The sequence below is a fragment of the Ranitomeya variabilis genome, chromosome 1 (genome assembly GCF_051348905.1).
Source record: "Ranitomeya variabilis isolate aRanVar5 chromosome 1, aRanVar5.hap1, whole genome shotgun sequence".
In the NCBI taxonomy this organism is placed as follows: Eukaryota; Metazoa; Chordata; class Amphibia; order Anura; family Dendrobatidae; genus Ranitomeya; species Ranitomeya variabilis.
The window spans coordinates 219,891,411-219,918,585 of NC_135232.1; the positions used below are offsets into that span (position 1 = coordinate 219,891,411).

At 43.6% G+C, this 27,175-nt stretch overlaps 1 protein-coding gene across 2 annotated transcripts in view; it reads left to right on the plus strand.

Moving 5' to 3' along the window:
• The window catches only part of HVCN1 (hydrogen voltage gated channel 1), a 67,968-nt gene that overhangs the window by 39,587 nt on the left and 1,206 nt on the right, over nt 1–27,175 (plus strand). For both annotated transcript variants that reach the window (XM_077292803.1, XM_077292794.1), the window contains exons 2-5: nt 1,105–1,356; nt 1,987–2,091; nt 3,838–4,069; nt 7,472–7,584. In XM_077292803.1, the coding sequence (XP_077148918.1) occupies nt 1,177–1,356; nt 1,987–2,091; nt 3,838–4,069; nt 7,472–7,584 (630 nt within the window). In that variant the 5' untranslated portion in view covers nt 1,105–1,176. The remainder of the gene's footprint in view (nt 1–1,104; nt 1,357–1,986; nt 2,092–3,837; nt 4,070–7,471; nt 7,585–27,175) is intronic.

Here is a 27,175-nt window from a genome sequence, read left to right on the forward strand (position 1 = left end):
ACTTATATACAGATCATACAAATGCTTTAGGCTACGTTCACATTAGCATTGTGCGACGCAGCGTCGGGCGCCGCTGCGTCGCCGCATGCGTCATGTACCCCTATATTTAACATGGGGGCGCATGGACATGCGTTGCATTTGCGTTTTGTGACGCATGCGTCGCTGCAGCGCACGCGTCGGCGCACAGGACGCAGCAAGTTGCATTTTTTGTGCGTCCAAAATCAAGCAAAAAAATGACGCATGCGTCACAAAACACTGCGTTGTGCATGTGTTCACATTTGCGTTGTGCGTTGCGTTGCCGACGCTGCGGCGCACAACGCAAATGTGAACGTAGCCTTACAGAGGTCATTGGTGGGATATAAACCCTGGACCCCAGCGCTGCAAGACTACAGTGCTAACTCCTGAACTACTGTGCTGCCGACACAGGAGCTACGGTATATTATAATAATCACAAAATACACAATATTTATCAGTAGATAATAATAAACAATTCTGACATGAACGGGATCTCGAGATTTTATGGTTATGAATATTGTCATTTTTAGGGCTTGTTAAAATTGCCTTTTTAATACATGGTATGTTTCTGCGTGCCTCAGTGGTTTACAGATGAATCTGTTAGGGGGGATTAATGAATGGCATGTTCATTCCCATGGTATATCTCATTAGTCCTAGGATACTATAAATACTTCACGGGCACCATATAGCAGTGCAAGGTGCGCCAACGTGAAACTATAGGGGCGCACACACACCATGCACTGGTCTACCGTGTCCATATGGTTCTATGCCCAGTACAAGAAGTGTGACAAAGATGACGTGGATGTATCATGGATTATGACTAGAGAATTTCTTTAATGGAAACAGTGCCAGGTGTTTTCCGAGTACACAGTAATTTTGCAAAAAGCAGACATTATGGTGAATGGTAAGTGGAGGTTTTTTTTATTTTTAATTATTTTAAAACCACACAATTTGATGGGTGCATATATAAAGCGTATTGATACAGAAAAGTTTGCGATTGGTCAGTTCTTCAGATGTTGTGCTTTATAACCTCCCCACTTTTTTCACTGGTCTGTGTGTTTTGTAAACGTGAAACTGCTTCTCTCCCAGATCTTCTAGATAGGTGTAGCATTACACCACTCCAGTCCTTCTGCTCAGAGTGATGAACAATTAGCTGCCGTCATGTCCAAGTACCTGAAGCATTTCACTTCTGTTGGGGACAATCATAATGAAAGTCAGTGGAAAGAAGATGACGAGAAGCAGCCAGTAGAAGAAGAGCCTCAGAAGACTCCCCATCCATTTACCTCTTCATATACCTTCAGAGATGCTCTAAAATGGCTCTTTGGTTGCCACAAGTTTCATGTAAGTTATATACTGTATAGTATAGAATATTTTCTATCTGCGCGAAAACAAATTTATATATTTTTTTTCTTTAACAACTTTGAAAGTCATGAGACTTTTTTTAATTTTTTTTTTTTTTTTTTTTTTTTTAACCAGCATTTTCATTTTGCGTCCATGACCTAAAACGTAACTTTTGCTGTAACTTTTTAAAGAAATATTCAGGTAATGTAACTGTGGTATACATTAATTAATTTAAAGGGGTTGTCCACTACTTGGACAACTCATTCTCAATCAGTATGTTTCACCCTTTAAAATAACAGATATACTGCTCTGGTGCCAGCGCCATTTGAGCTGTGTCTGCACACTTGGACATCTGGCGGTAGTGAGCTCTGGAGGAGAGGATAGTGAAATAGCCACTGACTTGCCACAGGGGTCACGTTACTTAATGTCACGTAAGCCCTGGGATAGCCAGTGCCAATACTGCTGGAAAGGCACCAGAGGGGAGTATAGCTGTTATTTCACGTGGGGAAAACTTACTGACTTGAGAAGGGGGATTTATGTGTTAGTACACTTGTTGTGTTTTATCTTGACAAATGCTGAGATAATGTGAACAGTCCCTTGTCTCTAACTGATAGTTCACTGTTTTTACAGATTCTTATAGTATGTCTGGTTATCTTGGATGCTTTGTTTGTTCTTATTGAGGTCCTTTTGGACTTGGAACTATTAGAAGAGAAGGTTGACCACGTTGTACCAGAGGTAAGGACCTTCTTTATTCGACAGCAGCTTCGAAACCCCTTTACATTTTATACTTGTAACTGGAAAAGCTGAGAGCCCAGTTATCCAGTGACTAGCATGTTGGGCATTGCATCAACACAAGAGTCAGTATTGGAATAATCCTGCTGATTTAATTGAATAGAACTAATATTGAATAGGACTATGTCCACTGCGCTGGTGCCTTATACAATCATGCTGGACTCCTGAATTAAGTAGTGTGTTTTGTAACACATTTGGTTAACCAATGAGGATGGCAGATCTGAATTGTCTGGATAGTTTAGGTGCCCACCACGTATCTCTGTCATTTGTTAATAGCATGTCGTAAAAATTATATATTTATCAGACTGTAATGATTGAGGTTTCCCTGTCATGTGCTTGATTCATGGTTAATGTCCCTCACGCTTGCATACGATGCATTGATACAGATGGCAGTTTGAGTCTCAGTAGTGCAACCTCAGTTTTGGGGCCTGAAATTTCAAGAAGTGATATTTTAGAAAAAATGTGCAACTTTTTTTTTTTTTTTTTTTTAAAGCCCATCTATTTTCTTGGCAGTCTTATCTTTTACTGTCACATAGAGATGACCTATATATGAGTGTGTTGTGAGTCCCTCATGCTCCATGTACATGATTGTGTGCATTACAGACTACACTCATTCTGGGGTGGGTGGGGGGAAAAGACCATTCCTAAAATCTGTGTAGAATACATAACTGTTGAAGGAGTAGTTCAGCCATAACACTAAAACCTTTGTCAAGTGAAATGGGCAACAATGATAATCTTGCAGCAGTGGTATCTGTCAAGGGCTGGGTCTATATGTGAGCAAGTAAACGGTCTGTTCTCCAAGTTTGTATTGAAGCAAAAATATATTCGCAAACGTAAGGAGGTGAGTAACTTTGATAAAGGTTTTAATTGTAATAGATGGATTATTGGGAAAGAGCATCTCCAAAACGTCAGGTACTCCTGTTACACAGTAGTTAATATCTACGATAATTAGAGCAAGGGATTATTATTTATTTATAAAGCACCATTGATTCCATGGTGCTGTACATGAGAAGGGGTTACATACAAATTACAGATATCCCTTACAGTAAGCAAACTAACAATTACAGACTGATACAGAGGGGTGAGGACCCTGCCCTTGCGGGCTTACATTCTGCAGGATTATGGGGAAGGAGACAGTAGGTTGGGGGTAGAGGGATAGATCATAGTGTGTAAGGCTCACTGATGCATCTGATTATTATTTTCTTCTTAGTATACATTTATACATGTATATCCCACAGACGAGCCAATGTAGGATAAGCTGTACATCCTTGTGCTATGAAGAAGGTAACCTGCCATTGCCTCTAGCCTCCGGATCCCACTCCTACTATTCTGCTTTTCTACTGTTTTTATTGCAATGTAGTAAAGGAAAGTGTGTGTTTTTTTTTTTTTTTTTAAATATTTTGTGTCAGTATGATTGAGCATATATGGTATATGCTAGAAAAACAAAACTGATCCATTGAGGCATCACTTCGCAACTTTATAGGATCTGGTACATTATAGAATCTTTGACAGATACCGCAGGACATATACAAAGGTCTTGTGGGCTCCATGCTACTCTGCTGGCACGGGACGGGCCTACACAATGCTAGGCAGGGAGTTTTGTATCTGGCGTGTGTATATGTCGTATTTGTGATTTTTGTCTATGCAGAAACTAATGTGTGTGTTTTTGTTATTCTTCTTTCCCTCCAGATTTTCCATTATTTGAGCGTTTCTGTATTGTCCTTTTTTCTGCTGGAAATTGCTGGTAAACTATATGCCTTTCGACTGGAGTTCTTCCACCACAAGTTTGAGGTTTTTGATGCAGTTATTGTTATAATATCATTTATCATCGATGTAGTCTATATAACTCGGGAAGACTTTTTCAGTGCAGTGGGCCTATTAATCTTACTCAGACTTTGGAGAGTCGCCAGAATTGTGAATGGTAAATATGTAATTTTCATTATGCAGTTTTTATTTAGGTGCAATCTTGCTAGAGAAAAAAAAATTTCCTCCACCAAGATGGTGCATGCGCTGTAGCAACTGCGCCGATAGCTGCTACTGCACAGGCGCCAGCGGCACCATCTTGGAGGAGGACCTCTTCTTTTTTTTTTTTTTCTTCCAAAAGAGAATGAATATTGTATTTTATGTAAACTAGGGGGCAGGTCAGTGAGAGATCAGTGACCTGTCAGTAGTCTGCATTATGAATACCTAATAAGGGCACCACATGAAGAACGAACACTCACACACGCATGCCCCACAAGTATATCATTAACTCAAAACTGAAATCTGTCTTGTTTGTGGTTGTTGTTTAAGCAAACAAGGTATCATTGTAATCAGTATAACGGCGCTGACCTGACACTGTAGGTTACTGTGCACAATCCTGCTGACAGGTTCACTTTTTAATTTTTTTTATATTTATTTTGTAATATAACTGTTGTGCCCTTGACAAAAAAAACAAAGTACAGTTTTGTTGAAGATGGCACTCTCGTAAGGTTTTTTTTTTTTTTTACCCAGTGAGTAATTTTATACATTTTAATTAATTTTTTGCTGTCAATAAAATGGTCTGTATAGTTTTTGTGAAACGATAGCTGATATTTATAGTTGATTCAGAATAAAAATTCTTCACTACCTCATGTGGGTCGTTATGACTTCCTCTTAATACTGAAGGATAAGACATTTAACTAGGTAGGCAAATAAACTGTGGCATTTTTACTTTACTCCTTACTATTGGTCCTCATCCATCTTTCTTTAGTTTTTAATACCCTTCCAGTCCGTGAAGTCCCCTCCCATTGATCTCCAGCTTCAATGCTATGTAAGCTGTAAATGCATAGTTCTTCTTTATTGAAATCTATGGGAATAAGGCAAATGTTGCACTTGTAAGCTTTCTTAATTTTCATACATTTTGATGGCATGGCATCCTCATGGAATTCAGGAATCCTTATTTTATAACAAAATTGCATGAGTATTAAGAATATTCCCCTCTTCTATTATGCCAAGTGCAGATTTTTTATTTTTTTTGCAAACTTTAAAAGATGAGCATCACTCACCATCTGTATAATATATTATTGTCTGATTTTTCTCTTTATAGGTATATTTCTTAGTAAAATGTAAATTGTTCTTTTATTCTATAAACTACTGACAACATGTCTTCGAATTTCCAAGCACTAAATTTTGTATTTATTTTCAGAAAATGAGAAATGGTCAAAATAAGAAAAAAAAATGCATTGCTTGCAGACCTCAAATAATGCAAAAAAAACAGGTTCATAATCCTTTAGCAACAACAATACTAATGTTTTAACTCAGGAAGAGTTCATAAATCAATATTTTGTGGAATAGCCATGATTTGTAATCACAGCTTTCATGCGTCTTGCCATGCTTTCCACCAGTCTTTCACACTGCTTTGCGTGACCTTATTCCATTCCTGGTACAAATATTTAAGCAGTTCTTCTTTGTTTGATGGCATGTGACTATCCATCTTCCTCTTGATTACATTCCAGAGGCTTTCAATGTGGTTCAGGTCTGGAGATTGGGCTGCCCATAACAGGGATTTGATGTGGTGATCCTTCATCCACACATTGATTGACCTAGCTGTGTGGCATGGCGCATTGTCCTGCTTTAAAAACCAGTCCTCAGAGTTGGGGAACGTTACCTGAGCAGAAGGAATCAACTGTTTTTCCAGGATAACCTGGTATGCGGCTTGATTCATACATCCTTCACAAAGATTAACCTGCCCAATTCCAGCCTTGCTGAAGCATCCCCAGATCATCACCAATCCTCCACCAAATTTCACAGTGGGTGCAAGACACTGTGCCTTGTACGTCTCTCCATCGGAGAAAATTACCTTGCTCCAGTTCTCTATGGTCCAATCCTTATGGTCTTTTGCAAACTTCAGCTTGGCTCTCCTTTTGCTTCTCATTAATGAAAGGCTTTTTTCTAGCTTTACATGACTTGAGCCCTGCCTCTAGGAGCCTGAACTTCACCCCAGCTGCCATTTGCCATTCCTTTTGTAGGTCACTTGATGTCATCCTGCGGTTGCTGAGTGACATTTGAATAAGATGACGTCTTCCCGGTCAGTGGAGAGTCGTTTTCACACTCTGCCGGTCTGTAGCTTGGTTGTCCCCAATGTCTGCTGCTGGACCTTGTTGTAATGGACTGCCGTCTTATAAATTTTAAGGATAGAGGCAACATGACGCTCACTGTGTCCCTCTGCTAGTAAAGCCAGAATTGAGCCCTTCTTTTCCTCACTCAAGACTTTTCTTTTCAACTCCTTTGGCATGGTTAAGTTATTTTTTCATTCCTATTACTTTTGGGATATTACTAGCACTTGTTTTGCCATCCAGCTTGTCCAATTGCAAGAGGATTGTGAACACCACGGGAGGGTTTTTTTTTATACTTTCCTTCGTTAAATAAGATTTGGTTCAGGTGATCACCTAATCAGAAGCACATTAAGTTGAATGAGGTGTAATCTGGTTGGAATTCAACTGACACTGGAATGGACTGGCTGGTCTAAATACAGCATGAAATCAGCACACTTTGAGCTCTCCTTCATTACTAGTTACCATGACACTGCTAAACAAGGTCAAACACATGGTTAAAATCAGTATGATGACTATATTAGGATTAAATGTCAAAAATAATTTGGCTTTTTTTTTTTGTAATCTATTCGGCATCTTGTTTTTAATCATGTTACTGGCGATGATAACCTGTGAATAAGGTCAGTCTCTGAGAGCTCAAAAGAGTGCCGACATCATGCCATACTCAGACTTGTGGTCAAATTGTTACTCGAAACGACAGTCGTCTGGTCGCAGCCCGTGAGTTTCCTTGCTGCCTGTTCTATTTTAATAGACTTTCAATAAATGTTACATTTTTACAGATGAGTGACCATTTTCATCTACAATTTGCATTGTCTTCTGTCTTTGCTTGAAGTCCAAGTGGTCAAGAATAGTGATGAGCGAGTGTACTCGTTGCTCGGGTTTTCCCGATCACGCTCGGGTGGTCTCCGGGTATTTGTGACTGCTAGGAGATTGTTTTCCTTGCCGCAGCTGCATGATTTGCAGCTACTAGACAGTTTGATTACATGTGGGGATTCCCTAGCAACCAGGCAACCCCCACATGTACTCAGCCTGGCTAACTGCTGTAAATCATGCAGCTGCGGTGATGAAAACTAAATCTCCGAGCAGTCACAACAAGTATACTCGCTCATCATTAGTCAAGAACCATGATATTCGGAGACTTCTGTTCTAAGGCGGGTTAGATCTCCCATTTTCCTGATTGTGATAGGCTGTTTCTCTTTCTGTCTTGTGTGCAATTATTTTTTATGTAATTTTTTTATTTTGTTTTACAGGTGTCATTTTGTCTGTGAAAAGCAGAGCGGAAGAAAAGATTAACAAGTTAAAAGAAAAACAGGAGACCCTGCTTGCCAGAGTGTCACAACTGGAGCAGCAGTGCACTCAGCAGGTACTGTTCATCTCCAAGATAGACTCCGATTTATTTTACACAATTTGGCAGCACTGGAACACCAGTTGTATTGCAAACTGCTTTTAAGTGGCAATCACTTCCACAGGTTGAGTCCTCCAAAGATGCCGGCATTGAGGGAAGCCTGTCCCTGATTCATGCTCCTCGAGGTTCGGTCAGCATGAATCAGCTGACACTCCCTTTATCCTTAGCGGTAAATTTGTCAGGCAGGAAACGCCGTCTCTTGCCTTCTGATTGTAGTGAAGAAAATTGCACTATTCAGTAGTATTGGAGTTTGAAGCCTCTGTGACTCTGCTTACTTTGCCTTCATTTTATGAAAAAAAAAAAAAAAGTGTGAGTCTACCCAATGGTAAGGCTTTAGACTACATTCTAACTAAACTATGTGCAGCAGTCACATGACCTATGACTGGGCAATTCTTTATTCAAGACCTGAATATTCTACAAACATCATATAATAAAGCAGGTCAAACCTTTTCGCCCCACGCACCTTTTCGCCCCACGCACAAAATACATGTTTGTATAACATTTCTGTATAATGTTCGGTCCATAGAGAGAAAATCTTGCAGCAACAAAAACAGGTGACCCTTTTAACTCATTTCTTACATTTAAGTCATAATCGGAAATGTCTTCCCGAATTATGATTAACAAATGTCATAGTGACTATACAGGCATTGTTCCCGCATGATCATTACTGAGAGCTCAGCTTAGCTGATGGCCGATCGCCTGCAACAACAGCAAGGGCCACCGCTGACACTGTCCTTTTCTATATAACCCTTTCAATGCCACAGTTAATACAGTTAATAACAACCGCAGCATTTAGAAGGTTGTGAGACGGAAGGGGCTCCCTATTAGAGATGAGCGAATTTGATTGGGTCCCTGCTTATTCGGCAAACTATAGCGCTTACAGAATAAGCTGCAGAGGAAACCTGGATACATGGAGCGCACCGGCTGATCAGCTGTCCGGCGCCGCAGCTGCATGCATCGCGGCTGTTTCACTATCACAACACATGCATGGAGAGCCCAACGCACAGGCTCTCCATGCATGTATTGTAACGCACAGTAGAGAGGATGTAAGCTCCGATCGTGCCTGTCAGAGGCGCTGTATCTGGAGTACGGAAACAAGTTGTTACGGACGCATACATGGTTGTGCTTGCGTTTAGATGGCTGGAGACCTCTGTCACTATATATGTTCAGTAGGTTAAGTTGACAAAAGATAGCCCTAATAGGGAAACTGCAATAAAACAGTATACATCGTGACTCACAAGTGTCATTTGTTCTTGATTGAACAAGTAGTTATTGGCATACCCAAAAATAGCACACACTGTTGGATCAATGTGACCTGTGCCAAAGATAAACAAAGTTGTTACAAATATTATTCTTTGTCAGAATGTGGATACACACGCACAATGCATATATTTTTTAACAGCTGTATTGAGCCACAATAAATGGAGGTCTATATAAGTTATATTAACTGAACAATCAAGAGTCTTGTTTTTTTATATGCACAATTTATTATAGTAAAAGATCACATTAAAGATCAGAATCAAATATTGTCATCTGTGATCAAGACTGCTAGAGTAAGGAAAAACTTATCACTAATACACCACACCTGGTGGATTCTAGTGTGTCCAATAGCATCAACAGCTGTTCTTTTATTTCTGGGTAATTTGACTCTGTCTATCATCCGTCCCTGAAGAACACGCTTCAGGCACATTCCTCCTCTTCCCATGTGATTCTGACGCTTAGTGCCTCCGGATCTTTGTGCTCTCCTTCCTTCTACTGGCTATGCAGCCTCGTTTATTGAGGCAAAATCTTGGCAGAGTATGTCTTTCATTTGGGTATTCTATTTGTATTCATTTTTGTTATCTTATTGTTTCTCTACATCTAAGCTTTTTTTTTTTTTTTTGTATTCGCAGTACATCTAGAGGTCTTTGATATACACTTTCCATGGGCGGTCATTATTATCTATTGTATGGTTGCCATTTATTGCATAGGTGCACTTTAGCAGGTCATATTATAGGCTTGCATCCCTTGACTTGGTGCTGCTATTATTTTTGTATTAGTCATATCTATTGCGGTAGAGAGGGGAGGACAGGAAGGACCTAGCCCTTATATGTGCATTGATGTTGCGCTAATATTTTACATGTTTTTAATGTATTGTATCTTATGCTTTTGTATTGGTGTGTATTAATAAAGCATTAATCTTTATTGGTGATCCCTGTTCTATGCATGTTGTTATTTTGACATGCTACAGGATTGATCCCTTCCATTGGGGTGGTGCCCTCCTAATCTTTTGTTAGCCAGATAGACCAGCAATAGTATTAGGCCCTGCCGTAAGCTGGGTGTATTAGGTATCTAGTATTGCAGACCAGCTATCAATCTGCTAAAAAATATTTAAATACAGCAAAATCTGTGCACAAAAATGATCTTCTAAGCCTTGTAAAACTGCATTTCTCGGTCACTTCATTGGGGACACGGGAAACCATGGGTGTATGTTGCTGCCACTAGGCGGCTGACATGATGCACACAAAAAAAAAGTTTGCTCCTCCCCAGCAGTGTACACCCCACCATCTGGCACTTGGTTAATCAGTCTTAGCTTTGTGTCAGTAGAAGGTGGATGCAGGCCAGTGGACCCATATCTACCCCAGTTTGTCGTTTTTCAGTAATTTTTTCCCTTTTCTTTTTCAGAAGGTTTTCCACTTCATATTCCTTGAAGGGAAACAGTGTAAACAATCACATTGTTTTCCCATATATAGACAGTGAGTAAGGCGTGGAATGACGCCTCGTATCCTCATCTGTCTATCCAGCAGGACCCCAGCCCCTAACAGTGTTCACCAAATCCGGTCCTCAAGAGCCACCAACAGGTCATGTTTTCAGGATTTCCTTAGTATTGCACAGGTGATAATTGCATCACCTGCACAGGCAATAATTCCATCACCTGTGCAATACAAAGGAAATCCTGAAAACATGACCTGTTGGTGTCTCTTGAGGACTGGAGTTGGGGAACACTGCCCTAACACATCAAGAGTGTTCAAGTGATCCGAAGATTGGTCCTGTCCTCTTTCCCACCAGAGGCTGTTTCAGGAGGTACAGATGTCCCATAATAGGAGTTCCTTTCTCCCCCTCCCCCCCACCCACCCCTTTTTATGGTGAGGTCTGGACACCTGATCATATTTCTGGATATCTTCAGGGATGAAGAGGTACCCCTTTATTTATTTATTTTTTTTCTACAGGTTCCCCCTCCTGTCATGCATGATATCAGGACTCTTTATTATCGTACTACACAGGGGTGTGTGTGTGTGTTTCTGTGTGTAAGGGTCGGCCGCAAGGCCAGCCCTTCACCTTTCTTTCAGACATCTGTGTTGCTCCCTCCATCTGCGCCAGGCCTCTCCTAAAACTCTAGGCCCCAGTTTCTATGTGTCCTAGCAGCGTCATTCGGCTCAGCCCAACTTCTTTCCTTATTGCGCGGGCTTTTCTTTGCCCGGCACAGACACGCCCCCCTCTTCTTCCTCAATGGTGTGAGAAAACTGCGCACCTTTCTCAGGGGACCTGCCTCTTCCTCTCCGTGGCCTCCATTTTCCTTCATCCGATCATTTAGCACCACAGGAGCCTCTCCAGCCAACCCTTCAGCACCGCTAAGCCCTGGTTCAGTTCTACGGGTCCCCAGCACTCCTTTGGGTAACCTCTGCTCTGCAGATGGACACTCTCCTCAGCAACTTTTTTTTTTTTCCCTCTGCCCTAACCTTTGGCATTAGTGAGTCTGCCTTTCTTCGGTCAAGTCTAATTCAAAAGGAGAGCGTTTCCGTCCTCCGGTCAAACACTTTTTGTTCCTGTAAATGCAGACTCCCTTCAGGTCATTTTTCTTCCCTCTGTCAGGATTGCAGCAATTCCTAGATGCACAAGCGGAACCGGATTCTGCTTCCAAAACCGATTCGGACCTGGACTCTGACTGGGCCTCTAACATGAGAGATATGGTTGACAGTCTCAGTGTGGCAGTTAACCAGACCCTTTAATATCAAGGATACTCCTACGTCACCTGCTGAAAAGTCTGAGTCCTTCAGATGGACAAGACTAACTCCTAAAGTGTTTGCTCCCTATAAGGAATTTGAGGGTGTTCACGCCAGAGAAAACCCTAGCAGATTCTCCTCTACATGACTCTTCTCTGCCTCCCAGGGAATTTCCCAGGGTGGGTGGGTGGTCCCTCAGGTACGCTTGGCTCACCTCTGTCGATGCCTGGGTCAGAGAGGTGGTAATTTTAGGATACAAAATAGAATTCATTTTGTGCCCCTGAGACCGTTTCTTCTAATCCCGTCCCCCAAGGGACCCCTCCCTGATTCCAGGTTTCTTCGCGGCCATTGCCTCCCTTCTCTAAACAGGCATCATCATTCCTGTTCCATCTCATGAGAATTTTAAAGGTTTTTATTCAAACCTTTTTGTAGTGTCAAAGAAGGACAGGTTTGTTCGACTCATTCAGGATCTAAAGTTACTGACCAGGAGAGTCCGGCTATGACATTTCAGGATGGAATTCCTTCAGTCAGTAATGGCTTCCATGGGGTTCCTATGTTCGGTGATTATCAAATACTCTTATCTCCATGTCCCAATTTTTCAGGGTCAGAGACTCCTCCGGTTTGCGGTACGGGAGTACCATTTTCAGTTTTCCGCTCTTCCTTTTGGTCTGGCAACTGCGTCCAGGGTCTTTATAAAGATAATGGCAGTGGTGATGACCATCTTACAAACCAGAGGCCTAGTAGTCATACCCTATCTGGACGACATCCTCCCCCTTAGCCCAGGAAAGACTGTCAATCGCTTTTGACACTTGCTTGGCTGGATTGTCAACAGGTCAAAGCGTTAGTTCTTGTTAAAGGAAAATGTATTAACTTGCATTGAATTTTTTGTACCAGTCTGATGTTTATGTCAGACTATGTTACATTCTGAATATGTTTTAATAAAAATTACTTGATTGAAAAAGAGAAAAAAAAAAAAAAAGTACCAATACCTGGTTGGTTTAAAAACAGGATCACTGTGCTTGATTAGCCAGCAAACTCATCTGACCTTAACCCTATAGAGAATCTATGGGGTATTGTCAAGAGGAAGAGGAGACACCAGACCCAACAATGCAGACAAGCTGAAGGCTGCTATCATAGCAACCTGGACTTCCATAACACCTCAGCAGTGCCACAGGCTGATCGCCTCTATGCCACACCGCATTGATGCAGTAAATGAAGCAAAAGGAGCCCTGACCAAGTATTGAGTGCATTTATTGAATATACACTTCAGTAGGCCAACATTTCAGATTTTAAAATAATTTCTTCAAGCTGGTGTTATAAAGTATTCTAATTTACTGAGATAATGACTTTCGGGTTTTCATTGGCTGTAAGCCATAGTCATCAACATTAACAGAAAAATAAAAAAACTATTGAGATAGTCATTACAAACAGAGTGATCTATCCAATATGAGTTTCACTTTTTGTATTTAAGAAGTGAAATTAACTTTTTGATATTCTAATCTTGTGAGATGCACCTGTACCATTCCATCAAAACCTGCACTCCAAAATGACGATCCTTTGTGTGTTCTTAAGCAGTAGTTTCTGACCACATATTGGATATTCAGGAAAAATTGCCTTACAAACGGTTTAGTGCTTTATCTTCTGCTGCTCTGTACACAAATGAAAATTTGGGGCATAAGCAATATTTTATTGAAAAATGTAATTGTCATTTTTCACAGCCCAATGATCTAAAATTCTATGAATCACCCGTGTTTTAAAATGCTCACAACTCCCCTCAATGACTGTGTCTAAGGCCGGCCTCACACTTGGCGTAAGACAATACGCCACGTATTATACGTCCGTACTACGGCCGTAATACGGAGAAATGTTCCCAAAATATTGATCCGTAGGCAGGGTGTGTCAGCGTATTTTGCGCATGGCATCCTCCGTATGTAATCCGTATGGCATCCGTACTGCGAGATTTTCGCGCAGGCTTGCAAAACCGACATCTAATGGATTTATGTGCTCAAATGTTCAGTAAAACATATATACAGTATATATATATATATATATATATATATATATATATATATATATATATATATATATATATATATATATATATATATATATATATATATATATATATATATATATATATCTCTCATTGAGACACATATATATATATATATTCTGTATTTAGATTTCATTCAGCGCGATATCTGTGAAAAGCCGGTAATTCAATTGCCAGGCCCTCGCTTGGCAAAATAATAAACGCACAAGATACATACCTTCTGATGTCCGATCACGTCCAACGATGTAATCCATCTGAAGGGGTTAACTAATATTACAGGCACGAGCTGCGATAAACCACTCGCTCGTGTCTGTAATCCCCCGGGTGCTGAAAGGAAAGCTGGATCTGTACTTACATTGAGTTGCGGTGATGCGCCCCTGCTGGATGTTCTCATGAACTGCAGCCTGGGAACTTTTTCCCACGCTCCAGGTCATATGAGGACATCCACCAGGGGGCGCATCACCGCGACTGAAGGAAATGTAGGTCAATGACCTACATTTCATTCATTCGCCGGGGAATTACAAGCACGAGCACACAGCTGCATTAGCAGGGCTCCTGCTTGTAAATTATTTTAACCCCTTCAGATGGATTACATCGTGGGACGTGACGGTTCAGCTGAGGGTATGTATCTTGTGCGTTTATTATTTTGCCAAGCGAGGGCCTGGAAATGGATTGAGAGAGCAATAAATTATTACAACAACCGCTGTGTTTATTTCATTAAAATACTTTTAAATCATGTGTGTGTGTTTTTTAACCCTTTCAAACAATTGGATTAATAATGGATAGGTGACATAATTGACGCCTCTCCATTATTAATCTGGCTTAATGTCACCTTCCAATAGCAAGGTGGCATTAACCCTTCATTACCCCATATCCCACCGCTACAGGGAGTGGGAAGAGAGTGGCCAAGTGCCAGAATAGGCGCATCTTCCAGATGTGCCTTTTCTGGGGTGGCTGGGGGCAGATGTTTTTAGCCACGGGGGGGCCAATAACCATGGACCCTCTCCTGGCTATTAATATCTGCTCTGTCACTGGCTTTACCATTCTGGCGGAGAAAATTGTGCGGGAGCCCACGCCAATTTTTTCCGCCATTTAACCCTTTATTTTAGCAGCTACAGCGCTGAAATTTTGCACATACACACTACTAACATTAGTAGTGTGGAATATGCAAAAAAAGGGGCTATGAGATGGTTTACTGTATGAAAACCATGTCTCATATCCTGTCGGGTTTGTGCAGGAGAAATGAAAAGCCGGCAATTGAATTACCGACTTTTCACTAACACCGCTGCGTATTTCTCGCAAGTCACACTGCTGGTCCGTGTGGAATACGTATTTTTCTCGCCCCCATAGACTTTCATTGGCAAATTTTTTGCGCAATACGCTGACAAACGCAGCATGCTGCGATTTTGTACGGCAGTAGAAAGCCGTATAATACTGAACCGTAATATACGGCTAATAGGAGCAGCCCCATTGAGAATAATTGTGCCGTTTATTTTGCGAGTTTTACGGACGTAATTTCTGCGCTCTTACGTCCGTAAAACTCGCTAGTGTGAGGCCGGCCTAAGAGTGTAGTGATTTTACAAATGGTGTTATTCTTTGAGAACGTCAAATGGTACTTTCCCTTCTGAGCACGGCCATGTGTCCAAAAGTTTCTGCCCATTTATGTAGTATCTGGAGACCTTGCACAGTAAACTGTTAGGTCTGTTTTTCTTTAATTTAGCGCAAAAATTTTAATAGCGAGCACTGTCACGTTTCTCCAGTGTCTGCACTGAGAGCTGGCAGGAGTGTGACTGTAAGTATGCAATTTGCATACATCCAGCCTTACTCGATATAAATGTATTGAATGTGGCTGAAATATGCAAATCACATACTCTGTCACATGCCTGGCAGATCTTGTTGCTGGAACCGGAGAATCCTGACAGTGTGCGCTATAAGGATTCATATGTCTGCAGTCACATGGTGATTGCAGACTAGTAACCCAAGGCCGGACAATCCCCTTTAACACCATTACTCCTCCCCCAGACCCCCCCAGCCTGTTTTCACCTTCATGGCCTGGCCAAATTTTACAATTCTGACCAGTGGCACTTTGAGGTAATGACTCTGGAAAGCTTCAACTGATCTCACTTATTCTGAGAGACTGTTTTCTCGTGACATATTGTACTTCATGATAGTGGTAAAATTTGTTCAATATGACTTGCGTTTATTTGTGAAAAAATTTGGAAATCTGTAAACCTCTGCAATTTATTTTTTACTTTTTATGCCCTTAAATCAGTTATGTCACACAAAATAGATAAATAACACTTCCCACATGTCTACTTTACATCAGCACAATTTTTTTGTTAAGGGTTAAAACTGGATCAGCAATTTCTCATTTTTCCAACCCTTTTGTTTTTTTCGGACTGCATCACATTTTCAAGTAACTTTGGGGGGCCTACGTGGCAAATACCCAAAAGTTACACCAGTCTAAACAACACCCTTCAAGGTGCTCAAAACAACATTCAAGAAGCTTGTTAACCCCTTAGTGACAGAGCCAATTTGGTACTTTTTTTACAATTCTGACCAGTGTCACTTTAAGAGGTTATAACTCTGGAACGCTTTATCGGATCCCACTGATTCTGAGATTGTTTTTTCATGACATATTGTACTTCAAGTTAGTGGTAACATTTCTTCGATATTACTTGCGATTATTTATGAAAAAAATTGAAATATGGCAAATTTTTAAAATTTTGCAATTTTCAAACTTTGTATTTTTATGCCCTTAAATCAGAGAGATATGTCACAAAAAATAGTTAAAAATAACATTTCCCACATGTCTACTTTACATCAGCACAATTTTGGAAACAATTTTTTTTTTTTTGTTAGGGAGTTAAGGGTTAAAAGTTGACCAGCAATTTCTCATTTTTACAACACCATGTTTTTTTTTAGGGACCACATCACCTTTGGTCATTTTGAGGGGTCTATATGATAGAAAATAACCAAGTGTGACACCATTCTAAAAACTGCACCCCTCAAGCTGCTCAAAACCACATTCAAGAAGTTTATTAACCCTTTACGTACTTCACAGGAACTGAAACAATGTGGAAGAAAAAAATGAACATTTAACTTTTTTTTGCAAACATTTTACTTCAGAACCATTTTTTTTTAATTTTCACAAGTGTAAAAACAGAAATTTAACCACAAATTTTGTTGTGCAATTTTTCCTGAGTACGCCGATACCCCATATGTGGAGGTAAACCACTGTTTGGGCGCACCGCAGAGCTTGGAAGTGAAAAAGCACCGTTTGACTGTTTCAATGCAGAATTGGCTGGAATTGAGATCAGACGCCATGTCGCGTTTGGAGAGCCCCTAATGTGCCTAAACAGTGGAAACCCCCCACAAGTGATACCATTTTGGAAACTAGACCCCTTAAGGAACTTATCTAGATGTGTGGTGAGCACTTTGAACCCCCAAGTGCTTCACAGAAGTTTATAATGTAGAGCCGTGAAAATAAAAAAATCGCATTTTTTCTACAAAAATGATCTTTTTGCCCCCAAATTTTTATTTTCACAAGGGTAACAGGAGAAATTAGACCACAAAATAGTAGTTGCTCACCGATAACGGTGTTTCTCTGAGCCCATGACGGCACCACGGAGAGAGGGGATCCGCCCACCAAGGACAGGAAACCTACAGATAAAAAGGCGGTACCTCTCTCCTGCATCAGTTGTTTACTTAGAGAACGATGGGAGACTATGAACGGAGACTTTATTATTATTATTATTATCTTTTAACATTACTTAGTTGAGATACCGCGTGATTATTTACACTATTAACATAAGGCACTATATTCCTGTGCACACCCAAGAAGTGAAAGGGAGGGAATGTACGGGTGCCGTCATGGGCTCAGAGAAACACCGTTATCGGTGAGTAACTACTATTTTCTCTGACGCCCATGACGGCACCACGGAGAGAATTACAGAGATTTGTACATTAGGGAGGGACCACCGCTTCCAGAACCCTTTTACCAAAAGTAAGGTCCGAAGAAGAGGAAAGGTCCAATCTATAGTGCCTATAGAAAGTAGACGGTGAAGACCAGGTAGCAGCTTTACATATCTGCTCGATAGAAGCTCCGGCCTTCTCCGCCCAAGAGGTTGCCACTGCTCTTGTTGAGTGCGCCTTGATATTTCCCGGGACGGGTGCGCCACTCGATGAGTATGACAGGCTGATGGCTTCTGTAATCCATCTTGCCAGGGTGCCCTTAGATGCTTTCTTCCCCTTCCGGGGGCCCTGGAAACACACAAAGAGAGGTATCCTCCCTACTCTCCCTAGTGGCTTCTATGTAATGTATCAGGCATCTCCTCACATCTAACGTATGTAATGCCTCCTCCTCTTTGTTTTTGGGATTAGGACAGAAGGAGGGCAGAGATATTTCTTGCGTCCTATGAAAACGGGATGCCACCTTTGGGAGATATGCTGGGTCAATTTTCAGGATGACCCTATCATCAAGGATTTGTGTGAAAGGGGGGTTAGCGGATAGGGCTTGGATATCACTGACTCTACGTGCGGAAGTGAGAGCAACGAGCAAGGAAGTTTTAAGGGATAAGATTTTAATAGGAGCTTCCGCTAAGGGTTCAAAGGGAGGTTTAGATAATGCTTTAAGCACTAAATTTAGATCCCACTTAGGAGTAACCTTCACAGGTAGAGGTCTTGATCTACCGGCTGCTTTGATGAATCTAGCAACCCACCGATTCCCTGCTAAATCATCGTTAAATAAGGCTCCTAGAGCCGCTACAGGGACTTTTAGGGTGTTTGTGGCCAGACCCAGTTCTAACCCTTTCTGCAGGAACTCAAGTATGGCTTTAAGGGGGACACCCTCCCCCCTTTTGACACCTGAAGATGAAAGAAATTTTTTCCATACTTTCCCGTATTGTTTGGTTGTAACAGGCTTCCTACTTTTAAGCAGTGTAGATACCAGCCCCGGAGAAAACCCCCTGTTTTCTAGTAACTCCCTCTCAAAAGCCAAGCTGTCAAGTGCAAATTCTCCACCTGTGGATGATGAACTGGGCCTTGGGAGAGGAGGTTCGGGAGATCCGGCAGTACCCATGGATCGGAGATGGACATTCTCATCATCCAGGAAAACCAAGGCCTCTTCGGCCAGAACGGGGCTATTAAGATTATGTGGGCCCTGTCCTCCCGAATCTTCCTTAGCACTGCTGGAATCAGAGCAATAGGGGGAAAGGCATATGCTAGTTGATGGTTCCAGGGAATCAGGAACGCATCGAGAGATACTGGGTTCCCCCAAGGTGTTAATGAGCAAAAGGAGTTCACTTTTTTGTTTAGATGGTTTGCAAAGAGGTCTATATTTGGTTTGCCCCATTTTGCTGAGATCTGAGAGAACACTGACTGATTCAGTTCCCATTCTCCCTGTTTCAAGCGAGAGCGACTTAGATAATCTGCTCTGTAGTTGTCCACCCCTTTTATATGAAGGCCCGATAGTGATTGGAGGTTGGATTCGGCTATGTGGAAGATCGATTTGGTTATTTCCATCAGACTCTGAGAGTGGGTGCCTCCCTGGTGATTTAGGTACGCTATCACCACCTTGTTGTCCGACATTACTCTGACATGGTGAGACCGAAGGGGACCCAGGAACTCTAATAGCGCATACTTGACCGCTAGCAGTTCCTTCATATTGGAGGACACCCTCTTCAGATGAGGTGGCCAGGCCCCCTGGGCTAACAGGTCGTTCAGGTGTGCACCCCACCCGCTGGGACTTGCATCCGTTGTTACTATCTGTGAGACTGGGGTTACCCATGGGATTCCTTGAGAAAGATTGTCTAGCGATGTCCACCAATTCAGTGACTGAATTGTGCTTGGAGACAAGTTGAGCCGACCTTCTAAATTTCCTTTTAGAGAGACTTCTTCTGACAGGATTTGCCATTGAAGCTCCCTTGAGTGTAATTGAGCCCATTGGACTGCCGGGATGCAGGCCGTCATAGACCCCAGGAGGGACATAGCTTGACGGAGAGTTATGTAGGGGGTGTCTCGCCTTTTGGATACTAGATTTATGATGTTTTGAATTTTCCCCTCTGGGAGACGGCATTCTTGTTTTACAGAGTCCAGCGTAAGACCCAGGTACTCCTGGATTTGACATGGTGATAACCTGGATTTTTTTAAGTTCACTAACCAGCCCAGTTTTCCTAGTGAATGTCTGATTGTCTTTAGCTGTTCCTCGCAATGTTGCGGAGAGGAACCAATTATCAAAAAATCGTCGAGGTATGGCACTATCAGGGTATCTTGTTCCCTCAGGTGAGCCATTACCTCCGCCACCAATTTTGTGAAAATCCGAGGCGCTATAGCCAGCCCGAAGGGAAGGGCTAAAAACTGAAAGTGGCATAACACCCCCCTGATGTAGATAGCTATCCTGAGGTATTTTTGGTGATCTTTGTGGATGGGGACGTGATAATAGGCGTCCTTTAGATCCAGGACTACCATGAAACACGATGGGAACAACATTTTTATTGAGGTTTTTATTGTTTCCATTTTGAAGGACTGAATCTCCAGAAATTTGTTCAGATTTCTCAGATTTATAATTGTCCTGAAAGAACCGTCCGGTTTCTTTCTCAAGAACAGAGGAGAGTAATATCCTTGTCCTCTTTCTTGAAGGGGAACTTCCGTAAGAACCCCTTTGGTTACTAGTCCCATGACTTCTTTTTCCAACGCCAGCTGTTCTTCCTCCGAAGACTTTAGCGATGTTGTCATAAAGAAGGGGCGAGGGGTTTTTTGGAACCTCAGCTTCAGTCCTGACTTTATTATACTCAACACCCAAGGACTGCTGGTAATTTTCTCCCAGGCCGAGAGGAAGAGGGACAATTTTCCCCCCACCTGGGGCAAGCCTTCATTGGGCAGGCTTTTTGTTGTCGTTGGGGTTCCTATTGAATATGAACCCCTTGGTCTTGTTTCGCTTATCATCCCATTTATCTTGATTTTTCCCCGGTTTCCTACGGAAGAACCTCTTGCTCCGAAAGGGCCTCCTGTATGAAGGGAAACTCAGGGAGGGGAAGGATTTCTTTTTATCCCCAGCTTTCTCCAAGATATCATCTAGAGTGGGCCTGAATAGGAATTCTCCTTCACAGGGGATGGTGCATAATCTAGACTTTGTTTGGAGATCCCTCGGCCAACATTTAAGCCAAAGGGCTCGTCTAGCGGCATTAGAAAAAACCGCCGCTCTTGCTGACAATTTGATTGAGTCGGCTGAAGCATCCGCTAAGAAGGCCGCCGCTCCACGCATAACTGGTAAGGTAATTAGAATAGAGTCACGAGATGATTTACTTTTGAGTTGGCTTTCTAATTGGTCTAACCATATCATCAGGGAGCGGGATGTACATGCAGCCGCAACTGCTGGTTTAAGGCCTCCACCAGCTGCCTCCCATGAGCCTCGGAGGAAAGCATCTGCCTTTTTGTCCATTGGGTCTTTCAAGACCCCCATGTCTTCGAATGGGAGGGCATATTTCTTGGATGCCTTAGCGATAGCCACATCTAGCTTAGGTGCTTTATCCCAAAAGGAGCAAGATTGATCCTCGAATGGGTATTTCCTTTTTGGTGTGAGTAGTGCCTTTCTTACGGGTTTTTTCCATTCTTTCTTAATTAAAGCCTGGATTTTTTCATTAAGGGGGAAGGCCCTTCTCTTTTTTTGGTCGAGCCCCCCAAACATTATGTCCTGGACAGATTTTTTGGGGTGAGAGTCTGCTAACCCCATAGTGCTTCTGACAGCCTTAACCAGACTGTCTGTTTCTTCTAAGGGAAAGCAACTACGCCTCCCAGAGGAGGTCGAGGATGATGATGCCGAGGAGGAAGAAGAGGTGGAGGAGTCTGAATCCATATCCTCCCCTGAATCACCGGACTCAGGAGACGGGGATCTGTGCCTGGTCTTCCTCCGCTTTTTCCCTTCTTTAAGGGACTTGAAGGTCTCTTCTACCTGAACTTTGATCAGGTTTTTAAGGTCCGCTGCGAACCCGGGGAGGCCCTCTGACACTGTCTGTTGGATACAGACACTGCAAAGCCTCTTTTCCCACGAAGATGGAAGATCTTCCCTACACAGAGCACAAATCTTATGCTTAGACTTGCCTGTGCATTTCTTCCCCTATAGTAAGGAAGCACAAAAAAATAGACCCTCACTATCACTAACATTCACGTAGATCACTTACCACCTTATGGACCCATAAATACCGGTTGGGAGTGATCCAGTGTCGGTCTATCCTTAGAGCCGGACGCTGTGCTGGAGTCCTTGCTGCGCAGTGATCCAGAACGTCCTTTACCGGTATCCTGGTGCCCTTTCTGGGGACGCTGCTGCTGCTGTGGCGGCGGTGGGGATGCCCTGGACAGGGGAGATGCCTGCTCGACGTCGCTCATGACTGGTGAACGCTGGTCGGATTCCATAGGAAGCGCTTGCCCCCATGTGTGTGTCCGTTAAGTAGCGGTGGAAGGCGCCATTTTTTTTTTTCCTCTCCCTCGCACATGCGCAGTTCCGGCGAGATCCGCAGAATCTCGCGCCTGCGCTGATCGCCGCATGCAGCGTCCCACCGCTAGTGCGGCAGCATGGCGCTGCATTCCGCCATTCCCCTCTGCTCCTGAGCCCGCGCGCCCCGACGAGAATCCCGGCGCGAGCGGTGCCGCAGTCAGCCGCGCGTGCGCAGAGGCCCCTTCTGGTATAATCCCGGGGAATCTCGCGCGTGCGCAGTGGGATCCAAGATGGCGCCGCGCATCACCATACCTCGTTGCTGGCTTCCCGGAACCCCCGGGAGCTACAGCCCGCAGTCTTACGCCGGAGGAGCAGGATGCTGGCTCCTTATCCACAGAGGGACTCCCCTTGGATCATGCTGCTGCCGGTGAGTTTACCTAGAGAGGTGGCCATGGTCCAGCCACCTCTCTCCGCGCACCCTAAAGGCCTGCCAGCCCCAGCGGTGGCGCTTCGGGTCACCACACCAGCTAAGGCAGGGGGGCCCCCGCTGCCTGAATCGAGCTGATTGGCCCCGGCATTGACCACGAAGAATCCTCTTGACGACACCACGGAGGTGAATCTGTAGGTCTCCCATCAAGGACAGGAAACCAACTGATGCAGGAGAGAGGTACCGCCTTTTTATCTGTAGGTTTCCTGTCCTTGGTGGGCGGATCCCCTCTCTCCGTGGTGCCGTCATGGGCGTCAGAGAAAAGTTGTTGTGCAATTTCTCCTGAGTACGTCGATACCCCATATGTGGGGGTAAACCACTGTTTGGGCGCACCGCAGAGCTTGGAAGAGAAGGAGTGTCGTTTTACTTTTTCAATGTAGAATTGGCTGGAATTGAGATCGGACGCCATGTCACGTTTGGAGAGCCGCTGATGTGCCTAAACAGTGGAGACCCCCCACAAATGACACCATTTTGGAAACTAGACCCCTTAAGGAACTTATCTAGATGTGTGGTGAGCACTTTAAACCCCCAGGTGCTTCACAGAAGTTTATAACGTAGAGCCGTGAAAATAAAAAAAAATGCCATTTTTTTCTACAAAAATGATCTTTTTGCCTCCAAATTTTTATTTTACCAAGGGTAACAGGAGAAAATGGACCCCAGAAGTTGTTGTACAATTTGTCTTGAGTACGCCGACACCCCATATGTGGGGGTAAACCACTGTTTGGGCGCATGGCTGAGCTCGGAAGCAAAGGAGCGCCATTTGACTTTTCAATGCAAAATTGACTGGAATTGAGATCGGACGCCATGTCGCGTTTGGAGAGCCCCTGATGTGCCTAAACAGTAGAAACCCCCCAAAAGTGACCCCATTTTGGAAACTAGACCCCCCCCATGGAACTTATCTAGATGTGTAGTGAGAACTTTGAATGCCCAAGTGCATCACAGAAGTTTATAATGCAGAGTCGTGAAAATAAAAAATATTTTTTTTTAACAATAAAGATTTTTTAGCCCCCAAGTTTTTATTTTCACACAGGTAACAAGAGAAATTGGACCCCAAAAGTTGTTGTCCAATTTGTCCTGAGTATGCTGGTACCCAATATGTGGGGGTAAACCACTGTTTAGGCACACGGCAGAGCTCGGAAGGGAAGGAGCGCCATTTTGAAATGCAGGCTTTGATAGAATGGTCTGCGGGCGTTATGTTGCGTTTGCAGAGCCACTGATGTACCTAAACAGTAGAAACCCCCCACAAGTGACCCCATTTTGAAAACTAGACCCCCCAAGGAACTTATCTAGATATGTGGTGAGAACTTTGAATGCCCAAGTGCTTCACAGAAGTTTATAATGCAGAGTAGTGAAAATAGAAAATATTTTTTTTTTCCACAAAAAGATTTTTTTAGCCCCCAAGTTTTTATTTTCACAAGGGTAACAAGAGAAATTGGATGCCAATATTTGTTTTCCAATTTGTCCTGAGTATGCTGGTACCCCATATGTGGGGGTAAACCCCTATTTTGGCACACGGCAGAGCTCGGAAGAGAAGGAGCGCCATTTTGGAATTCAGACTTTGATAGAATTGTCTGTGGGTGTTATGTTGTGTTTGCAGAGCCCCTGATGTACCTAAACAGTAGAAACCCCCCACAAGTGACCAAATTTTGGAAACTAGACCCCCTAAGGAACTTATCTAGACATGTGGTGAGAACTTTGAATGCTCAAGTGCTTCACAGAAGTTTTTATAATGCTGAGTAGTGAAAATAAAAAAGATTTTTAGCCCCCAAGTTTTTATTTTCAGAAGGGTAACAGGAGAAATTGGACCCCAAAAGTTGTTGTCCAATTTATCCCGAGTACGCGGATGCCCCATATGTGGGGGTAAACCACTGTTTGGGCGCACGGCAGAGCTCAGAAGGGAGGGAGCACCATTTGACTTTTTTAGCGCAAAATTGGCTGTCGTGTTTGGAGACCCCCTGATGTACCTAAACAGTGGAAACCCCCAAATTATAACTCCAACCCTAACTCTAACACACCCCTAACCCTAATCTTAACCCGATCCATAATCCTAATCACAACCCTAACCCCAAAACAGCCCTAATCTCAACCCTAACCATAACCCTAAATCCAACACACCCCTAACCCTAATCCCAAACGTAACCCTAATCCCAACCCTAATCCAAACCCTAATCCCAACTCTAACCCTAACTTTAGCCCCAACCCTAACCATAACTTTAGCCCCGTCGTCACAAAAAAGTTCAATGTAACTTTTTTTTTGTACGTCGCGTCCGCCATTTCTGCGCATGCGTGGCCGTAACTCTGCCCCCTCCTCCCCAGGACATAGACTGGGCAGCAGATGCTTTGAAAAACAGCATCCGCTGCCCACGTTGTGCACAATTTTCACACCGTGCGTCGGTACGTCGGGCTGACGCATTGCGACCGCCCCGTACCGACGCAAGTGTGAAAGAAGCCTAAGGCTACTTTCACACTAGCGTCGTACTCGGCCCATCGCAGTGTGTCGGGCCGACGTACTGACGCTAGCGTTGTAAGCGCCACACAACGGGTGCAGCGGATGCTGTTTTTTCAACGCATCCGCTGCTCCATTGTGAGGTGCGGGGAGGCGGGTGCGGAGTTCCGGCCGCGCATGCGCGGTCGGAAATGGCGGACACATTGCACAAAAAAGTTACATGTAGCTTTTTTTTTGTGCCGACGGTCCGCCAAAGCACGACGCATCCGTCGCACGACATGTGGCAATCCGTCGCAATGCGTCGCTAATGCAAGCCAATGGAGGAAAAACGCATCCTGCAAGCACTTTTGCAGGATGCGTTTTTTCTCCAACGACGCATTGCGACGGAAGCCAAAAAACGCTAGTGTGAAAGTAGCCTAACCCTAACCCTAGCCCTAACCCTAAATTTAGCCCCAACCCTAACTCTAACCCTAACCCTAATTTTAGCCCCAACCCGTCTCTCCTGCCGGCCGGCAGATGGCGGGCGCACTGCGCATGCGCCCGCCATTTTCTTTCCCGACGAAGAAGCCGGCCGGCAAGAGGAGATACAGAAGGACCCAGGGACACCGGGTGAGAATGATAGGGTCCCCGAATCCCCCTATTTCTCTGTACTCTGATGTGCGATCACATCAGAGGACAGAGAATTACAGATCGCTTTTTTTTTTTTTTTTTGCGGTCGCTGGTAAACTGTTAATTACCGGCGACTGCAAAACAGGGGTCGGTGCAAACCGACCCCGATCATGTTCTTTGGGGTCTCGGCTACCCCCGGCAGCCGAGACCCCAAAGATCTTCTGGGTGCCGGGCGGCGGGCGTACTGCGCGTGCGCCCGCCATTTTTTCCCGGAAAAAAGATGGCGGCGCCCATCGGGAGCCACGAGGAGCACCGGGGGAGATAGGTGAGTATTGGGGGGCTATTGGTGGCCATCGGGGACCCTATTTCTCTGTCCTCCGATGTGCGATCACATCGGAGGACAGAGAAATTAAAAGGCAAATCGTGTTTTTTTTTTTTTTGTTTTTTTTTTGTTGCGACCGCCGGTAAACGGTTAATTACCGGCGATCGCAACTCGGGGGTCGGTAAAAACCCCCCGAATCATGTTCTCTGGGGTCTCGGCTACCCTCGGCAACCGAGACCCCAGAGAAAATCCGACTCTGGGGGGCGCTATTCACTTTTTCCACAGCGCCGTTAATTAACGGCGCTGTGGTTTAAGTACCCTTAGCGGCCGTCGATAAAAGGCGTATCGGCGGTCGTTAAGGGGTTAACCTTCAGGTGCTTCACATGAGTTAAAGGAATATGGAAGGAAAATGAACACTTCTTTTTCATAAATTTTTTTTACTTTAGACCCAAATACAAGGGTAATGGGAGAAAATGGACCCCAAAATCTGTAGTGCAATTTTTCCTGAACATGCTGATACCTGTATGTGGGGGAAAACTACTGTTTGGACGCTTAGAAGGGAAGGAACACTGTTTGACTTTTTGAATGCAAAATTGTCTGGAATCGAGAGCGAACACTGTCGCATCTGGAGAGCTCCTGATGTGCCTAAACAGTGTAAACCCCCACAAGTGATGTCATTTTGGAAACTAGACCCCTTAAGTAATGTATCTAGATGTGTGGTGAGCACCCTGAATCCACACGTACTTCACAGAAGTTCATAACATAGAGCCCTGAAAAAAAACAAAATTCTGACATGTTCTTTAAGTCCCACATTTTTTAGGAGAAATTGCACAAATTTTGGGTTCCATTTTCTCCTGAGCACTCACATACCCAATATGTGGGGGGAAACTACTATTTGGGCACACGGCAGGACTTAGGAAGGAATTATATTTTGAAACACAGACTTTGATGGAATGATGTGCGCGTGCCATGCCATGTTTAGAATTTATCTAGATGTGTGGCGAGCACCTTGAACCCACAGGTGCTTCACAGAATTTTAGAATGTTGATCTGTGAAAAGGAAGAAAAAATAATGTCTTCCCACAAATGTTTTTAGCCTCAAAGCTTCTCATTTTCACAAGGATAGCAGGAGACAATGGAGCCACAAATTTGTTGTGCAATTTCTCATGTTACACAGATCCCCCCCCAAACCCCCCCCCCCCCCCCAATATGTGGT